Here is a 20,064-nt window from a genome sequence, read left to right on the forward strand (position 1 = left end):
CCATATTTATCCGTGTGCAGTACTGTCCAGGCTGCTGTTAGCTGTGCTGCATTTTTTTTGGGCTTCTCAAAATCGCCTCTGCAGAGCATTCCACCCTCCATTGATACTGCAGGGAAAGAATTGTATAGGCAGGGCCACAACACAGTTATTATTCATAGAATATACGCAGTGCTGCCTGTTGGTGGGAAAAAACTGAAAACAAATCTATTTGTCCAGCCTCTGTCCGTCCTTACGGGCGGTGGACACGTGTGAGCTGCGTGAAGAACATTGCTAAATCATACGCACCCAGCTACGCTTTACTGCTGGCTTCGCCATTTGCTTTCCTTAATTGGGAAAAAAAATACCTGCTCTGCCAGAGTTATAATAACTCTGCTACCCTCACGTTCTGTGACACATAAGCAGGGACACAGCACAGTTATTACACTTCTCATGTTCATTGAATATACGCAGTGCTGCCTTTTGGTGGGAAAAAACTGAAAACAAATCTATTTGTCCAGCCTCTGTCCGTCCTAACGCCTGTGGACACGTGTGAGCTGCGTGAAAAACATTGCTAAATCATACGCAGCCAGCTACGCTTTACTGCTGGCTTCGCCATTTGCTTTCCTTAATTGGGAAAAAAAATACCTGCTCTGCCAGAGTTATAATAACTCTGCTACCCTCACGTTCTGTGACACATAAGCAGGGACACAGCACAGTTATTACACTTCTCATGTTCATTGAATATACGCAGTGCTGCCTTTTGGTGGGAAAAAACTGAAAACAAATCTATTTGTCCAGCCTCTGTCCGTCCTAACGCCTGTGGGCACGTGTGAGCTGCGTGAAAAACATTGCTAAATCATACGCAGCCAGCTACGCTTTACTGCTGGCTTCGCCATTTGCTTTCCTTAATTGGGAAAAAAAATACCTGCTCTGCCAGAGTTATAATAACTCTGCTACCCTCACGTTCTGTGACACATAAGCAGGGACACAGCACAGTTATTAAACTTAGATTATTCATTCACTAGAGGCAGTGGGGCCTTTCGTTTTCCCAAAAGGGCAAAAATTATATTTGGCCTGCAGTCTTGCGCCAATTTATTTCCTGCCTGTGAAATCAAATCACTGGTAATACAGCATGCTGAGGGGTAGGGGTAGGCCTAGAGGACGTGGACGCGGCCGAGGACGCGGAGGGCCAAGTCAGGGTGTGGGCACAGGCCAAGCTCCTGATCCAGGTGTGTCGCAGCCGACTGCTGCGCGATTAGGAGAGAGGCACGTTTCTGGCGTCCCCACATTCATTGCCCAATTAATGGGTCCACGCGGGAGACGGTTATTAGAAAATGAGCAGTGTGAGCAGGTCCTGTCCTGGATGGCAGAAAGTGCTTCGAGCAACCTATCGTCAACACGCAGTTCTGCGCCGTCCACTGCTGCAAATCCGAATCCTCTGTCTGCTGCTCCTCCTTCCTCCCAGCCTCCTCACTCCACTACAATGACACCTGCTCAGGAGCGGGAACACTCCCAGGAACTGTTCTCGGGCCCCTGCTTAGATTGGGCAGCAGCGGTTCCTCTCCCACCAGAGGAGTTTATCGTCACTGATGCCCAACCATTCGAAAGTTCCCGTGGTCCGAGGGAAGAGGCTGGGGACTTCCGCCAACTGTCTCAACAACTTTCTGTGGGTGAGGAGGATGATGACGATCAGACACAGTTGTCTTGCAGTGAGGTAGTAGTAAGGGCAGTAAGTCCAAGGGAGCAGCGCACAGAGGATTCGGAGGAAGAGCAGCAGGACGATGAGGTGACTGACCCCACCTGGTGTGCAACGCTTACTCAGGAGGACAGGTCTTCAGAGGGGGAGTCAAGGGCATCAGCAGGGCAGGTTGCAAGAGGCAGTGCGGTGTCCAGGGGTAGAGGCAGGGCCAGACCGAATAATCCACCAAGTGTTTCCCAAAGCGCCCCCTCGCGCCATGCCACCCTGCAGAGGCCGAGGTGCTCTAAGGTCTGGCAGTTTTTCACAGAGACGCCTGACGACCGACGAACAGTGGTGTGCAACCTTTGTTGCGCAAAGCTCAGCCGGGGAGCCAACACCAACAGCCTCACCACCACCACCATGCGCAGACATATGATGGCCAAGCACCCCACAAGGTGGGACGAAGGCCGTTCACCGCCTCCGGTTTGCACCCCTGCCTCTCCCCCTGTGCCCCAACCTGCCACTGAGATGCAACCCCCCTCTCAGGACACAGGCACTACCGCCTCATGGCCTGCACCCACACCCTCATCTCCGCTGTCCTCGGCCCCATCCAGCAGTGTAGTTCAGCGCACCGTTCAGCCGTCGCTTGCGCAAGTGTTCGAGCGCAAGCGCAAGTACGCCGCCACGCACCCGCACGCTCAAACGTTAACCGTCCGCATAGCAAAATTCATCAGCCTTGAGATGCTGCCGTATAGGGTTGTGGAAACTGAGTCCTTCAAAAGTATCATGGAGGCGGCGGCCCCGCGCTACTCAGTTCCCAGTCGCCACTACTTTTCCCGATGTGCCGTCCCAACCCTGCACGACCACGTCTCCCGCAACATTGTGCGCGCCCTCACCAACGCGGTTACTGCCACGGTCCACTTAACTACGGACACGTGGACAAGCACAGGCGGGCAGGGCCACTACATCTCCCTGACGGCACATTGGGTGAATTTAGTGGAGGCTGGGACAGAGTCAGAGCCTGGGACCGCTCATGTCCTACCCACCCCCAGAATTGCGGGCCCCAGCTCGGTGGTGGTATCTGCGGAGGTGTATGCTTCCTCCTCTAAAGCACCCTCCTCCTCCTCCTCCTCCTCCTCTGTCTCGCAATCAAGATGTGTTAGCAGCAGCATGTCGCCAGCAGTCGGTGTCGCGCGGTGTGGCAGCACAGCGGTGGGCAAGCGTCAGCAGGCCGTGCTGAAACTACTCAGCTTAGGCGATAAGAGGCACACGGCCCACGAACTGCTGCAGGGTCTGACACAGCAGACCGACCGCTGGCTTGCGCCGCTGAGCCTCCAACCGGGCATGGTCGTGTGTGACAACGGGCGTAACCTGGTGGCGGCTCTGCAGCTTGGCAGCCTCACGCACGTGCCATGCCTGGCCCACGTCTTTAATTTGGTGGTTCAGCGGTTTCTGAAAAGCTACCCACGCTTGTCAGACCTGCTCATAAAGGCGCGCCGGCTCTGCGCACATTTCCGCAAGTCCCACACGGACGCTGCCACCCTGCGCACCCTGCAACATCACTTTAAGCTGCCAGTGCACCGACTGCTGTGCGACGTGCCCACACGGTGGAACTCTACGCTCCACATGTTGGCTAGGCTCTATGAGCAGCGTAGAGCAATAGTGGAATACCAACTCCAACATGGGCGGCGCAGTGGGAGTCAGCCTCCTCAATTCCTTTCAGAAGAGTGGGCCTGGTTGGCAGACATCTGCCATGTCCTTGGTAATTTTGAGGAGTCTACCCAGGTGGTGAGCGGCGATGCTACAATCATTAGCGTCACCATTCCTCTGCTATGCATCTTGAGAAATTCCCTGCAAACCATAAAGGCAGCTGCTTTGCGCTCGGAAACGGGGGCGGGGGAAGACAGTATGCCGCTGGATAGTCAGGGCACCCTCCTGTCTATTTCTCAGCGCGTACAGGAGGAGGAGGAGGAGCATGAGGAGGATGAGGAGGAGGGGGAAGAGACAGCTTGGGCCGCTGCTGACGGTACACCGGCTGATTGCCTGTCATCCTTTCAGCGTGTATGGCCTGAGGAGGAGGAGGAGGAGGATCCTGAAAGTGATCTTCCTAGTGAAGACAGCCATGTGTTGCGTACAGGTACCCTGGCACACATGGCTGACTTCATGTTAGGATGCCTTTCTCGTGACCCTCGCGTTGCACGCATTCTGGCCACTACGGATTACTGGGTGTACACACTGCTCGATCCACGGTATAAGGAGAACCTGCCCACTCTGATTCCCGAAGAGGAAAGGGGTTCGAGAGTGTTGCTATACCACAGGACCCTTGCGGACAAGCTGATGGTAAAATTCCCAGCCGACAGCGCTAGTGGCAGAAGGCGCAGTACCGAGGGCAAGGTAGCAGGGGATGTGCGTAGATCGAGCAGCATGTACATCCCAGGCAGTGCAACAGTCTTTAAGGGCCTGGCCAGCTTTATGGCTCCCCACCAAGACTGTGTCACCGCTCCCCAGTCACGGCTGAGTCGGCGGGAGCACTGTAAAAGGATGGTGAGGGAGTACGTAGCCGATCGCACGACCATCCTCGGTGACGCCTCTGCCCCCTACAACTACTGGGTGTCGAAGCTGGACATGTGGCCTGAACTAGCGCTGTATGCCCTGGAGGTGCTTGCTTGTCCTGCGGCTAGCGTGTTGTCGGAGAGGGTGTTTAGTGCGGCTGGGGGAATCATCACAGATAAGCGTAGCCGCTTGTCAACCGACAGTGCCGACAGGCTAACACTCATCAAGATGAACAAAGGCTGGATTTCCCCAGACTTCTGTTCTCCACCAGCGGACAGCAGCGATACGTAAGCAATACGTAGGCTGCACCCGCGGATGGAAGCTACGTTCTCTCTCACCATCCAAAACGGGGACATTTCTGCTTCATCAATCTGTGTCTAATATTCCTCCTCCTCCTCCTCCTGCTCCTCCTCCTGAAACCTCACGTAATCACGCTGAACGGGCAATTTTTCTTAGGGCCACAAGGCTCACTCAAATAATTTTTCAGAACAATTTTTATAAGTTTCAATGCGCTTAAAAGCATTGGAACTTTAACTTGAACCAATTTTTCGTTACACTGGGCTGCCTCCAGGCCTAGTTACCACTTAAGCCACATTAACCAAAGCGATTAATGGGTTTTACCTGCCCTCTTGGCTGGCCATGGCCAATTTTTGGGATGTACATTAGTACTGTTGATACAGCAATTTTTGTGGGCCCTCGCCTACAGTGTAATCAAATTAATTTTTAGCCCACCTGCATTACAGCTGACGTTACCTCAGCTGTGTTGGGCAATGCAATGGGATATTTCTGTGTACCGCCGGTGGGTTCCAGGGAGCCACCCATGCTGTAGGTGCACACTGAGTTTTTAATACATCTGTACACTTCTAAAGAACCCGTCTGACTGGGGCATGCAGTGTGGGCCGAAGCCCACCTGTATTACGCACGACATTACTACCTCAGCTGTGTTGGGCAATGCAATGGGATATTTCTATGTACCGCCGGTGGCTTCCTGGCACCCACCCAGGCAGTGGGTCCACAGGGAGTTTAACCTACATGTGTCCACTTGTAAAGAACCCCAGTCTGACTGGGGCATGCAGTGTGGGCCGAAGCCCACCTGCATTAAGCACGACATTACTACCTCAGCTGTGTTGGGCAATGCAATGGGATATTTTTGTGTACCGCCGGTGGGTTCCAGGGAGCCACCCATGCTGTAGGTGCACACTGAGTTTTTAATACATCTGTACACTTCTAAAGAACCCGTCTGACTGGGGCATGCAGTGTGGGCCGAAGCCCACCTGTATTACGCACGACATTACTACCTCAGCTGTGTTGGGCAATGCAATGGGATATTTCTATGTACCGCCGGTGGCTTCCTGGCACCCACCCAGGCAGTGGGTCCACAGGGAGTTTAACCTACATGTGTCCACTTGTAAAGAACCCCAGTCTGACTGGGGCATGCAGTGTGGGCCGAAGCCCACCTGCATTAACCCTTTCCAGTCCACTGTGTGACCTGTGAAGACATTAGGGTTTAAGGCTGTACAGCTCCGTTGTTGGTAGACGTCCGTCGGGGTTCTCTTACTGTATATTGCCAGCCTCTCTGCTGTCGGAGCCTATCCTACGTGTCAGCTCATGCAGTACTGGCTTTAGCCAGCATATAGCGCCGTTGTATAACGGCAGAAAAAGAGTAAGCCCCCTAGGAAAACCATATACAAATTGGATTGGAAAGGGTTAAGCACAACATTACTACCTCAGCTGTGTTGGGCAATGCAATGGGATATTTCTGTGTACCGCCGGTGGGTTCCAGGGAGCCACCCATGCTGTGGGTCGACAGGGACTTCACAATAGGGAGTTGTACCTGCCTGTGTCTATGAATTAAAAAGCCCGGTCTGACTGGGGCATGCAGACACCTTGACAGAATGAATAGTGTGTGGCACATAGGTTCCCCATTGCTATGCCCACGTGTGCAGCTCCTGATGGCGGTGGCACAGGATTCTATTTCTCATTGCTTCTGTACAGCATTGTGGGCTATCGCTCCGCCACTTTTAAAGAGGGTCGCTGCCTAGCCGTGCCAACCTCTGCAGTGTGTGCCTGCGGTCCCTCGTCATGGCAGACGCAATTCTAAATAGACATGAGCGTGGTGTGGCATGAGGGCAGCTGAAGGCTGCCCAGGGACACTTTGGTGTGCGCTGTGGGGGGGGAGGGGGGGGCGGTTGGGCAGCATGTAACCCAGGAGAAGTGTCAGTGGAGTGTCATGCAGGCAGTGATTGTGCTTTGTTGGAGGTAGTGTGGTGCTTAGCAAAGGTATGCCATGCTAATGAGGGCTTTTCAGAAGTAAAAGTTGTTGGGAGGGGGGGGGGCCCACTCTTGCCGGTATTGTGGCTTAATAGTGGGACCTGTGAACTTGAGATGCAGCCCAACACGTAGCCCCTCGCCTGCCCTATCCGTCACTGTGTCATTCCCATCACTTTCCTGAATTGCCCAGATTTTCACACATGAAAACCTTAGCGAGCATCGGCGAAATACAAAAATGTTCTGGTCGCCCATTGACTTCAATGGGGTTCGTTGTTCGAAACGAACCCTCGAGCTTCACGGGAAGTTCGTTCCGAATAACGAACACCCGAACACTTTGGTGTTCGCTCATCTCTATTTATGACCTTATAGAAGGCTCATATTGTAAATTTCAAAGTTTGCAGATGATACTAAGCTCTGTAAAGTAATAAACACAAAGGAGGATAGTATTATATTACAGAAGGATTTGAGGAAGTTGGAACCATGGGCAAAGAAATGGTTAATTAAATCTAACGGTCATTTTATACAGTATGAGCTGTCAAGAAAATGATACCTGACATCCCAGTGATACTCACTCCCATGCTGTTACACACGAGCGGTATCACCAGCATCAATCACAGTGCTGCCAGCATGGAGGAGCAGCGGGTCGGGGAGCGTTCTCCCCCTGCCCACCTCTGCTCACAGTAAGCAGACAGTCATTAAAAAGTGAACAAATGTTTATACTGAACCACTCGTCATTCAGTTTTCTGCATGCAAAAACTGAACAACTGAACAATTTTCATTCAGTCGTTCAGTCGCTGCTTGCGTTTGCATGGGATGATTATCTGTCATCTTTCCACGCGGGAATCTGAATGACTCTAAACGATAATTGTTCCATGTAATATGGCCATAATGTGGATAGCTGTAAGGTGATACACATGGGCCCAGGAAACAAAACAAAAAGACTTGGGGATATTGGTGGAGAGTAAACACAACTTTAGCAACCATTGGAGGCTGCCGAAGCAAATGAAGTCATGGGATGCATCAAAAGACCCATAAATAGTTATGACAAGAGCACAGCTTTGCCTTTTGAGTGGGTGCAGGGGGGGGGGGGGTGACAATGATAAAAAAAGGAAATGGGTGAATTGCAGTTATCAGACTGAGGGTTACTACATTTGGGGAAAAAAACAGATTAAGTTGCTTTTTCACGGAACACTTATCTTCTGATTCCTGAGATCCAGTGAGAATCTACACGATTGTGGTTCAGTGACTGAACGACAAACAAGTCGTTCACCTCTTGTTCATCGTTCATCATGCAGAAAACCGAACAACGTATAGCTCCGTGTGAACAGGCAGCCAGTCACTTCAGAATGACTGCCTGCTCCACCTCCATTCAGTCAGTGATGCTCATTCCCATGTAATAGCACAGGAACAATAAACATTGGGATGACTTGTCAGACATCTGTTACCCGACAGATCATCCCATGTAAAAGTGATCTAATTACAATGTACAAATATATCCATGGACAGTACTGAGATACTTCAAATGAACTTTTTATACAGTATGTAGGTCTGTAACTATGACAAGTAGGTATTCTCTATGCATAGAGGAAGGAAGGCTTCAGAAGGTTTCACCATCATCATAGGCTGGGATTCTTTATTGCAGGAGTGCGTTCCCACATAGCTGATTGGGTGCACATTTTGGTACAGATAAATTCAAATTGAAGGGGTTAAAGCTGCTGTGGATCTGCACCAAAATCCACAACAAAATTCACAACAAATCAGCGATGTGTGAATGCACTCTAAGAGCAGTGAGGCTATGGAATATCCTGCCAAAAGATGTTGTGATGGAGGATTCACTGAAGAAGTTCAAGAGGTCCAGGAGAGCTTTCTTAAAGGGGTTGTCCCACGCCGAAACCTACATTTTTTTTTTAAACAGACCCCCACATTGTGCACAGTAAAAACTAATCCATTTGTTATTTAAAAAAAAAAAATTCGCTTACCTGGATCCCCGTTCTGCAGCTCTGAAGATTCTTCTTTCAAAGATGGCGCCGCTGGTCTTCTCCCACGGTGCACCGCGGGTCTTCTCTCATGGTGCACCATGGATGTTCTTCTCCAGTCTTGCGTTCCACTGCCGATTACAGCCACCTCATTGGCTGATTGGCACCACGTGACGGAGGCGGAGCTACAATGACGCGGAGAAGAGGGAGGAGCCAGGATGCAGCTCGTGAGCCCGGACACATCCAGCGGAGGATTTTTACTCTGAGCAAGCGCGACTGTTCGTGCGACAAGAGAACAGGTTTGATCGTCGCCATGGAGACGGGGACGCCAGCACCGGAGGGGGTAAGTGTATAACTTCTGTATGGCCAATATTTAATGCACGATGTATATTACAAAGTGCATTGATATGGCCATACAGAAGTGTATAACCCCACTTGCTGCCACGGGACAACCCCTTTAAGGCATTGTTCACACAAACGCTGTTTTCACGCATTAGAGGTGCGTGAAAAGAGCACTTCTATAAGAACCAATGGTCTCCTATAGAACTGTTCACATGGAGGAATTTTAGACGCGCTAAATACTTGCAACAATCATAGATTGGACATGGGCATCAAAGCTCGCATCTAAAGGTGCATTTAGACACAAAGATGGTTATTGGATTTACCTACAAAGATGATTGCTCAAAAGATGGTTTTTAAGCGATCATTTTGCATAATCTACTAATTGGTACTAATGCCTATTAGTACCAATTAGTAACGTGAGCCGCTGAGAACTGAATTTATTCAGAGGACCAAACGCTGTTCTCTGAATAAATTCCTTTTGTTCTGCTGGCAGGGCTGACAGCTGAGAACAGCTGAGACAATGCAATTACCTGTTATCAGCGCTCCCCAGCAGAACACAGCATGCAGTCCGTCTTACCAGCTGTTCTGCTGAACGACAGATTTCAAGCCGAACTGAGATCCATAGTTCGGCAGAAAACTAAAAGATGAGCACCTTTACACACAACAATAATTGCTCAAAAGATGGCTTTTGAGCGAATTTTGAGCAATAATCGTTGTGTCTAAATGGGCCTTTAGGCCCATGGTGCAAAAAAAGATAGGGCCTGACCTATCTTTGGTGCATGATTTCCATAGACTCCTACGGGAGCTGGAAAACACGCACCACGCACCTCCTATAATGTTAACGGGCTAATTAAAATAGTTGGAATTCACCCGTTCACGTGATCTTCAGTGCAGTATAGCCGCGATCTTTTCACGCACTTATACTAAGCTAAAACAGCGCTCATGTGAACGAGGCCTGAAAGTGATGCAATTACACTTTTTGCTATTAGTGTTCTGGAGATAGAATGTTGATTGAGGGATTTATTCTGATTGTCATATTTAAAATCAGGAAGGAATCCCCCCCCCCCCCACTTCCCTTACGTGAAGCAGTTGCATTCACCTCATGGGGGATTTCCTCTGAATCAACACAATAGGATTATAGCTTAGACGTGTCTTTTTTCAATCTTATTATTTATGCAGCTATTGTATGTAAACATTCATATTCTAACAATTTGTAAAAAAAAGCAAGATGTGAAATGCATTTTTTAATTGTTCTGGTGAAATGGTGAATTTTTGAAATAGCAGAACTACAATAGTACTACAGGCAAATGAGATATTCCCAGAGAAACACGGGTTCTTTAAGGTTTAGTATAAATATACAATACAAAGTTTAACTCCTTAACGACCTCTCATAAGTTTTTTGACAGCGGCCGTTAAGGGGCTTCATTTTGCTGTGCCATCTTTTGATGGTGCTGCATTAGACGCCTGGCACGGATCTCTTGTACCAGGGAGAGCAGGTCATTGGCAGTTGGATGACAGTCGGGCGCTTGCTATGACAGCAGGGATCGAAGAAACCACGGATCCCCGCTGTTCAACCCTTTACATCAGAAACAAATCTTTTTCATTAAAAAGTGTTTTTTTTGTGCACAAAGATAGCAAAACATTAAAAAAAAATGTAAAAACTTGGTGTGACCAGAATCATCCTGACCCAGAGAACGTTATCACATTATTTGTTTTACACACTGACCGCCGTAAAAATGAAATCTAAAAGACAAATAGCTGAATTTCCTATTCCTCCCCAACCCCCTAAAATAAAATTAATCAAGGATATATGATACATTATAAGTACCCACAAAATCATGCCATTGAAAATTACAACCTGCAAAAAACAAACAAAAAAATAATACATCACCTAGAAGCGCTGTCAGCTCCAGACGCATCTTCTCCCTGGGTCCCCAGCACTCTTATTCTTCATGTTCTTCTGGCCGGGGATTAAAAAATCCCTACCTCCTAAAGCACTGACTCTGATTGGTCATAGCAATCAGCCAATCAGAGGCAGTACTTTTTCTGCAGCTAGGGATGATTTTTGGTTAGGGTTTATATTTCAGGACCCCCCCCCCCCCCCCCACCGCGAAAATCAGCGCTGTGGGGGTTATCTTTATCCATTACTTTCAATTAGGTGGGAGCAGGGCTGTCACAGTGTTCAGTGATGAGTGGGCTCTCCACGGGGATGAAGAAATTCCCTGCTACAGCTGTCACAGCTGTGGCAGAGGAGAGCATCTTCTCCCTATGTTTTCAATGGGGCCGGTGCTGCTGCTGCCAGCCCCATTGACAACAAGGTGAAATCCCTGGATGTCACAACATTCAGGGGTTTCACATCCAAGGAATCCCCTGCTGCAACTGTCACAGCTGCAGCAGGGTATGGCGATGCTCTCCCATTGCTTTCAATGAGGCTGCACTATATGTGCAAATTTTAGGATTGTGTGACCGCACAACAAGTGCAGGCTTCATCACTAAGGGGTTAAAATCATCAAAGAATAAACAGACATGTGATAATTCCCCTTAAACTGATAAGCACTTATGAGTACCAGAGTAGGTTACCCCACACTAGTTCATACTGTACATAGCACAGTAAAGTATAAAACTAAAAGCCTTTATTTTACTTCCACATGTAGTCCCAATTCTGTTTATATGTCTTTCTAGGAATTTCTTTTATTTGTTAACAATATTTTACATCTTGCATGCTGCACTATTTTGTCAGGGACTCCCAACCAGATCAGATCTTGGATATTCTCTTGGGTACCCTGTAACTGCACCACATTCACCAACCGAAAACTGTCATCAATAGGACACCTTTAGAGGTGAGCGAGCATACTTGTTAAGGCGATTTACTCGAGAGAGCATCGCCTTTTTCGAGTACCTGCTGGATCGTACCTCAGGATTCAGGAGGGCCGCGGGTGTGAGTAGGGGGTTGCAGAGGGAATCGGGAGAGAGAGAGAGATCTCTCACTCTCCACCCCGCTCCCCTCTGCCGCCCTGCAGCCCCCCCCCCCCCCCGAATCTTCAGGGACGAGCCAGCAGGTACTCGAAAAAGGCAATGCTCTCTCGAGTAAATCGCCTTAATGAGTATGCTCCCTCATCTCTAGACACTTTTTTTTGAACAATAGATTTTTATTGTAAATGATACATTTTTAACAAATGTAAAACAAAATATAAACATTGACATAATGGGCCCCATGGTTTCCAGCAAATAAGGAAAAGTGGAACTAGGAGAAGCAATTTACTTATCTGACACTCATTCATCCTACACCCAGACCTTCATTGTAGGTGCTGTGTTTCATTATGCTAGGCTTGCAGATTTAGTATAGCTTTTTCTACTCATGAAACATGATGATAATGTTCCTTTTCTGAGCCGCATTCCTTCACCTCAGACATGTGACATCTGACACTTGCTGATACATGCTCTGTCTGTCCTCATTACAAGCTGTCGGGAAAACATGTTAATTAAATTGCCTCGGGAGTGATACTTTACTTTATTGTTTAGTAACATCTGCAACAATATCCCATCTCCAACTCATCTTATATGGAAAACTGTTGGTCAACTGTCATTTCATATAAAGCGAGATTAATTATTTACTATATATCAATCTAGAAAGTCATGAAGCTGTATATAGTATTCTTTATGTTTCTGAGATTCCATATATTGAATTAACCCCTTGAGTGGCGTGTTTCCTACCACCCTGTCAGACCCACCAGGGCAGGTTTTTTAAAATGGTCTAATCATTGAATTTCAACTAATTTTGCAGTTGCGTCTCAAGAGCCATAACTTTTTCATTTTTCCATTGACATGGCCATATGAGGGCTTGTTTTTTGCGGGACTAGTTGTGATTTTTTAAACAGGGGGGAGGAAAAAAAGAAATGGGGGAAAAAAGAAAAAAAGGGGCCATGTCATTAAGGGGTTAAATAATGCATTAACTTCCTTCTCTGGGTCATTACGACGCACGGATACCACATGTGTGATTGTATTTTTGATTTTTTACAAAGTAAAGGGAGACAAGTGTTTTTATAATTTTTTTTAATAATTTTTTTCCTTTTTTTTTTTTTTTTTTTTTTAATCTTTCATTTTTTTTTTTTTGTCCCTTTAGGGGACTTCCACAGGGACCCAGCAGGACCCCTGATCACATTCCGGGGGTCCGATGGTGACAGCCCTTTACATGCTGCAGTGACAGCCCTTTACATGCTGCAGTCACATAGACTGCAGCATGTAAAGGGTTAAAGGGGTTGTCCCGCGCCAAAACGGGTTTTTTTTTTTTTCAACCCCCCCCCCCCCCCGTTCGGCGCGAGACAACCCCGATGCAGGGACCTAAAGAAAGCTTACCGGAGCGCTTACCTTAATCCCCGCGCTCCGGTGACTTCTATACTTACCGGTGAAGATGGCCGCCGGGATCCTCTTCCTCCGTGGACCGCAGCTCTTCTGTGCGGTCCATTGCCGATTCCAGCCTCCTGATTGGCTGGAATCGGCACGTGACGGGGCGGAGCTACACGGAGCCGGCATCCTGCACGAGAGGCTCCATAGAAGAAAGCAGAAGACCCGGACTGCGCAAGCGCGGCTAATTTGGCCATCAGAGGCCGAAAATTAGTCGGCACCATGGAGACGAGGACGCCAGCAACGGAGCAGGTAAGTATAAAACTTTTTATAACTTCTGTATGGCTCATAATTAATGCACAATGTACATTACAAAGTGCATTAATATGGCCATACAGAAGTGTATAGACCCACTTGCTGCCGCGGGACAACCCCTTTAACACAGCAGAGATCGGAGGTTTTCTCTGATCTCTGCTGTAAGAGCTAGTACCTAGCTGTCCTCTGACAGCTAACAACCAGCTCTCCCTGCCACAGAGACCATCGGCTTGCTTCTGACAAGCCGATGGTCTCTATGGCAACCTGTAAACAAAGCAGGACATTGCCGACATGTCGGCAATATCTTCTGCTGGTTTTTCAAAGCCCTTGCTTTGTTCTCTGTGGGTCTGTGCAGGCAGAGCACACTGTCGTCACAGCTTGTGGCATTGTGCTCTGCAGCTCCCATAGTGATACATAGCCCAGAAATCTTCCGGGCTATGTTGCTATGAGCAGTGGAGCTCATCCCGGAAAATTTCCGGGCGTGCCACTCAAGGGGTTAAACCCTACAGTTTCCAGCAGTTGCATTTCCTACCCGTAACTTTTTTTTTTTTTTTTTTTAAGCAATAAAGTTAAATGCAATTTTTCAAGTAAAACATTTGTTAAACCAACCTGCTTTCGTTGTATTTCTATATACTCGTATATTTCTCTATATGTAATCGTTATTATTTTAGTAATAACAAAAAGCATAATCTGACTTTGGTAAAACCTTTAGGCTGGGTTCACACAGGACCGAAATCCCACGGAAATTTCGCGGAATGACCGCACAAAAATACAGCGAGATTTCCTCAATAGAAATGCAGCTTCAAAACCCGCAGTCCTTCACCGTGGATTTTGGAGCAACTTCGTAGCCTGCATTCTGTCCCCATAGAGGAAAACGGCCGCCGCAGAAGCGGAGAAAGAATTGACATGCTACGTCTTTGAATTCTGCACCGCATGTATTTTCAGCGCAGCTTGGCCACAGCGTGTGGACGAGATTTTTGCAAATCTTGTCCACTTTGCTGGCTAACCCCTGAATAAAAAGCCGCGGGTGGAATTTCAGTGAAGAAAGTCTGCATGGAAATTCCGTGGCAATTACGCCCCTTGTGAGCCCAGCCTTAAACATCATGTTTCCTTCTATTCAGACATCGCAAACTGCTTCTAAAATGTATTTGCTACGTAAAATATATATACATTTGATCTATATTCAGGTAACCTTTAGTGTATTTCCAGATTTTACAAATTTCTGATTTGTGACATAGTCCCCTCACCATCACTAGAACAAATTAACTCCTGATACTCTTCTGTAAACCAATCCCAAACCAATGCTGAGGGGCCAGGAAAGGACTTCAATGGAGCCATGGATCTAGTTATCAACTGGGGTCCCATCTCATAGACCCATATTGATGCAAACTGGTGACAACTCTGTTATATTAGAATCTTGTAAGACATGGAGGCAACACTTTCTTTATCTTTACTTTGAGTATATCATCACAGCTCTGCAATGTACTAAAAAGCAATCAGAAGAAAGCTTTGGATGGAAATGGAGAAACCATGTTTGATAGAGATGAGCGAGCATACTCGCTAAGAGCAATTACTCGATCGAGCATTGTCCTTAGCGAGTACCTGCCCACTCGGAAGAAAAGGTTCGTCTGCCGGCGCGAGTGAGAGGTGAGTTGCGGCAGTGAGCAGACAGGAGCGGGGGAAAAAGAGGGAGAGAGAGACCTCCCCTCCGTTCCACCTCGCTCTCCCCCGCCGGTCCCCGCCCGCCGCCGGCAGCCGAACCTTTTCTTCCGAGCGGGCAGGTACTCGCTAAGGGCAATGCTCGATCGAGTATTTGTCCTTAGCGAGTATGCTCGCTCATCTCTAAGTTTAATTAAAAATTGCTACACAAGTATTTTGAATGTTACCAAATATTCCATATAGATGTAACTAGTGAACTATTGTAAACTTGGCTCAGACATAGGATTTTCCTTCAAGTAATCCTTCTAACTGGTTTGTCTTTGTCTAATTTTCAGGTAGCCCCTACAATTAAAGAGAGGATGATGAAAAAGGGAAGCATGATGGTAGGATACCAGCCTCACCGTGATAAAGTCAATTTCTTCCGTCACATCGTCATCAGTCCTCAAGTCAGCCGCGAAGACATGGACTTTGTAATGGACGAGATTGAGCTACTCGGCAAAGACTTGTAGCCGTGGCCCAGCAGCACTTTGTGCTGCTTTTGCTTGGCTTCTAAAATCAGAGACTGCAACATTTCAAACAGAACAAAGACAGCCTATAGCTAGTTAAGACTATCATCTCATATATTAATTTTTGTCATTAATTTTTGTGTTAATTACACATAATTGTTAAAGCAGCAAACAATCAATACTGTGAAAATGCTACTGAAAATGAAATGAGGGATAACCACTTTCTGCTTTAAGAAACATGCTATAACTTGTGAACTATCTACTTGATCTGACATTTTCGAGGGGTCACGGTCTATGTATGACTAACGTGCATGTGATGTTAATATATTCACGCCTGTAAGTAGTCAGGCGTGGTACTGTCGCTACTGCTGCTAATGGAGAGCACACGTTTACTGCTTCTCTTTATATTAGACTAAAGCTTGGGAATAATAATAATACTTTCTCTATAAGCACTAAAATCTCTTCATATTGTGAATTATAGAGAGGAAATGTGGAATAATGTATCCAAAAAATTGAACATTAATGCTGGAGTTAAAGCATATCTACTATATTTATAGTCGTATTCCTTTTAGCTACATACTTAGTTTCCTTGCGCTATACAGATCTATCAAATGTTAGCTTGACATTTAACACATTATTATAACTTAAAGGGGTTATCTGAGATAAAGGTTTTGTCTAAAAAACAGTTCTTCCGTGGCCACAACATAACAAAGAGCTTATATTCATCTCTTCCGCCCCCTGCAAGTCCCACGCGGAAAGTTTTGGGTCTTCCTGGTGACATATCAGCCTGTGACGTCCTGCAGTCACCAGTGATTGCTACATCTGCTCTGTTTAATTAATTGAGGGCTCCAAGTCCAATGCCCCCCCCCCCCATACAGTCATCAGACTTACTTACCTCTGATGGTCTATGGCAGACATTGGACAGCACTTACTGAATGCAAATGTATAGGATCCCAATAAGGTCAATGGAATTATAGGTCTCTGTATCCTGACAACTAATGGAGCTTCAATCATTGTACATTTTGCTAAAGGTGTTGTACAAGATAGAGTTTTATCAGTTTTTCATAGGAAAGGTGATAAAAGTCTGATTGATGGGGGTCTCACTGCTGTGATCTCTACTGATCCTGAGAATGGTGGTCCCATGTCTCCCTCCTCTGTCACTGTGGTGATGCTTCTCCCACGAGTAGTGTCATCAGATTGTTTGTAGCTCTCTATCTCCCATAGTCCCATTGAAAATGAATGGAGTGCCACTTCATATGCATGGCCATTGCTCCATTCAACCTTCTCGTCATTGCAGAGGGTAAATCGAGTCAGCAGGTATGAAGAGGGAAGACATGAGACCCCCATTTTCATGATCAATGGGGGTTTCAGTGGTGAGACCCCCACTAATCAAACTTTTATGAAATACCCTATGGATAGGTGATCAAAGTCTGTGCTAGTACTTCTCCTTTAATACAATATTAATATTGTTTTTTGGGGAAATTTGTCACCCCCTCTCTGAGGGTAGCATAAAGTATTGACAGTTACACTGATTTTACCAATCTACATTGCACAGACAGTATTGCCAGCAAGGAATCCAATATGTTCATGATATTTGGGCTCCCACTGCACTTCAAGGACTGATTGACAGTTTTCTCCCTACAACTCTGTATAGGGAAGAATACTGTCAATCAGCAGCTGAAGGGCAGGGAAAACCTGCAGCTCATGAGTATATCAACAAAAAAAGAAAGAATGACACATGTAAGAAATGGATTTGTAACAAGTACAGATGCCAAATGGACATACGCAGGCATTAAAATTCAAAATCAGACATGCTCAAGTGAATAAGGTCTTAAGTAATAGATTTAAAGGGATCAGTCAGCAATTTTGCATTGGTAAAACTGCTGATGGTGTATGTAGGCTCAGGGGAGAGGGGGAATGGTTGTACCATCATTTCTGTCTGGTTGTATCATCCACAGGACAATGAAAATCAACCTTTAATAATCTGTGTGCCGATTCAGTAAGTGCCCTGGAGACAGAGCCTCTAGCTCAAGTGCATTACTCTCTGCCCAATGAGCCATTTCACAGCTCTGATTGATAGCGGCAACTGTCAATCAAGGTTGTGAAATGACTCATTGGTTAGAGAGCAATGCACTTGAGCTACAAGCCCCGCCTCCAGGGAACTTCCTAGATGAAGAATTAAAAGTTGATTTCCAGAGTCCCGCTGATGATACAGCCAGCCAGAAAGGTAATACTGTTTGTTTCACTCTCGTCTGACCCTACATAGTGTTGTCAACAGTTTTCTTGATGCAAAACTGCTGTCGAACGTTCTTTAACTTTAAATAAGCTTTTGAGAAATAAGGATATCAAAGAAAGTTTGAACAGTTTAATAGTATTTTTTTCTCCTGTTTATAATAGGTTAAAGATAGTTTAGCAAGTGGCTTCCCATCTTTTACTGGCAGCATTCTTCTGATGCCATGATGATTGATGCGGAGCCAGCTGTAATGTGCAGAGAGATGGGAGCATCTTGGGGATCATGATGGTTTTCCATGCATCATCTACTTAAGGGAATATGGCACAAGCCTGTCTCGGCCACGAGACGTTTGCATGAAGATGTCTCATTAAATGGCAGGAATATGGCACACGTGAGACCTCCAATGACAGCTATATGCTGTATACATTTCCAGCACTTCTGTTTACTTGAAATGAGACTAAATATTTTATGCATATATTGCTCAATAACCAACGGCACTTGTTTTTGTAGGAAGTACCATCATAAAAAAGTAAACTTACACAACATATTTAAAGACTAAATAACACCATTTCCACCCAACATTTTTATAGATCTAAAACTTTTTATAGCTATAGCTGCAATATGATTATTTTCTTGAAACTACCAGCCGGGTTCAGCTGGTAAAATGAATGTCCATTTTTGAGCACTAATTGTATAGGTTACATATTGAATTAAAGTATATGTCCTTACACACTGGTACTGTCCTACTATAACTGAGAGCACTGGTGTAACTATAGGGGATGCAGTTGCACCCGGGCCTAGGAGCCTTAGGGGGCCCATAAGGCCTCTCTTCTCCATATAGGGAGCCCAGTACTATGAATAAAGCATTATAGTTGGGGGCCCTGTTACAGGTTTTGCATTGGGGCCCGGGAGCTTCAAGTTACGGCTCTGACTGACAGTGTTCTGTGTGTATTGACACTACTTACTAATGATTTTAATGGTTACACCCAGTTGTCAGCTTATTTATAAATTTCCAGTAGGCTTAAGAGAAGAACACCCCAATGTAAAATACTGAGACAAGATACCTCAGACTAGTTATTTCATGGGGAAAGTTAGTATTTACTAAAAAAAAAAAATTAAGAGAACTCACTGATACTCTAAAATGGACTGAAGAATATAATAGAGCTTATTAAGATTAGGGATATCTCTAGTGACAAGCTTGTTTCCAAAAGTGAGCAGAAAAACTGTGAATATAGTTCTGGGCTATAATTCACATGCTTAAGGGCCATTTACATGGGACCATTATCGCTCAAATTTCATCCAAACGAATGAAATTAAACGATAATTGTCTTGTAAAAATGCAACATGAAAATCATCGCTGATCATGAGCTTCTCATTGAGCATGAATGCTCCCCGCTCAGCACTGAGCAAGAAGCCAACGAGAAGCCCGCAATACAGCGGGGAGCTCTGCCTGTCTAAACGCTCTGCACGAGCGCTAACGACCTTATCGGTGACATCAGCACTCATGCAGTCGCCTATATGACTGTTGTCCTGTCTAAATGAGACATAACTCAGGGTCAATAGAAGTAGTGTAATATATTTGCAAAGTTACCCAAATGTTTATGTAGATATTATCACCTTCCTGCTCTCACCCACCTCATAGGAAAGAATGTGCTCGTGTCTAATTACAAGACTACAAGTCTACGAGGATCATCCTGCATATAGCTCATGAGGAGTAGTTGCATGTCACAATGATATTGTTGCTATTATGCCAACAGCTTTTAGCCGCTGGTGCAGTTCCATTAAAGAGGAAATATCAGGGCTCAGTTAGTAAGCCCTGACAATAGATGTAAAGTGCTTGTCCAACTGGACAATTAGATGAATATTAGGGGAGAGATAGAAAGGAAAACAAGGGGGCATTATCTAGTGTAGTATATCCAAGATAAACCAAGGAAACAAGGGTGAAACAATAGATAGGTAATGCTCTCACCTGTCTGTTTGGCTTATGATGAGCACAACCATATAACATCACATCGGTAGTGGTGTAGTCCAAGTCTTTTTCTGGTCCTATTTAGAAAAGTCCTTACCTCGAAACTCGCACCGGGATGATATCATGAACCATGCGAAACATGACCAGTGGGTATGCGCTGCTCAGAGGATGTTAGCACATGTAATGCCTGGCTTACTTCACGAAGAACAATCTTTATTTTCTAACATACTTAACAAGGC

At 46.2% G+C, this 20,064-nt stretch overlaps 1 protein-coding gene across 1 annotated transcript in view; it reads left to right on the forward strand.

The window, feature by feature from the left end:
* Positions 1–17,701, forward strand: part of GADL1 (glutamate decarboxylase like 1) — a 255,563-nt gene extending 237,862 nt beyond the window's left edge. The window contains exon 15 of the mRNA XM_066584886.1: positions 15,453–17,701. Coding sequence (XP_066440983.1) covers positions 15,453–15,626 — 174 coding nt within the window. The 3' untranslated portion in view covers positions 15,627–17,701. The remainder of the gene's footprint in view (positions 1–15,452) is intronic.
* The last annotated feature ends 2,363 nt before the right edge of the window (positions 17,702–20,064 follow it).

Source organism: Eleutherodactylus coqui, chromosome 12 (assembly GCF_035609145.1).
Source record: "Eleutherodactylus coqui strain aEleCoq1 chromosome 12, aEleCoq1.hap1, whole genome shotgun sequence".
Lineage (NCBI taxonomy): Eukaryota > Metazoa > Chordata > Amphibia > Anura > Eleutherodactylidae > Eleutherodactylus > Eleutherodactylus coqui.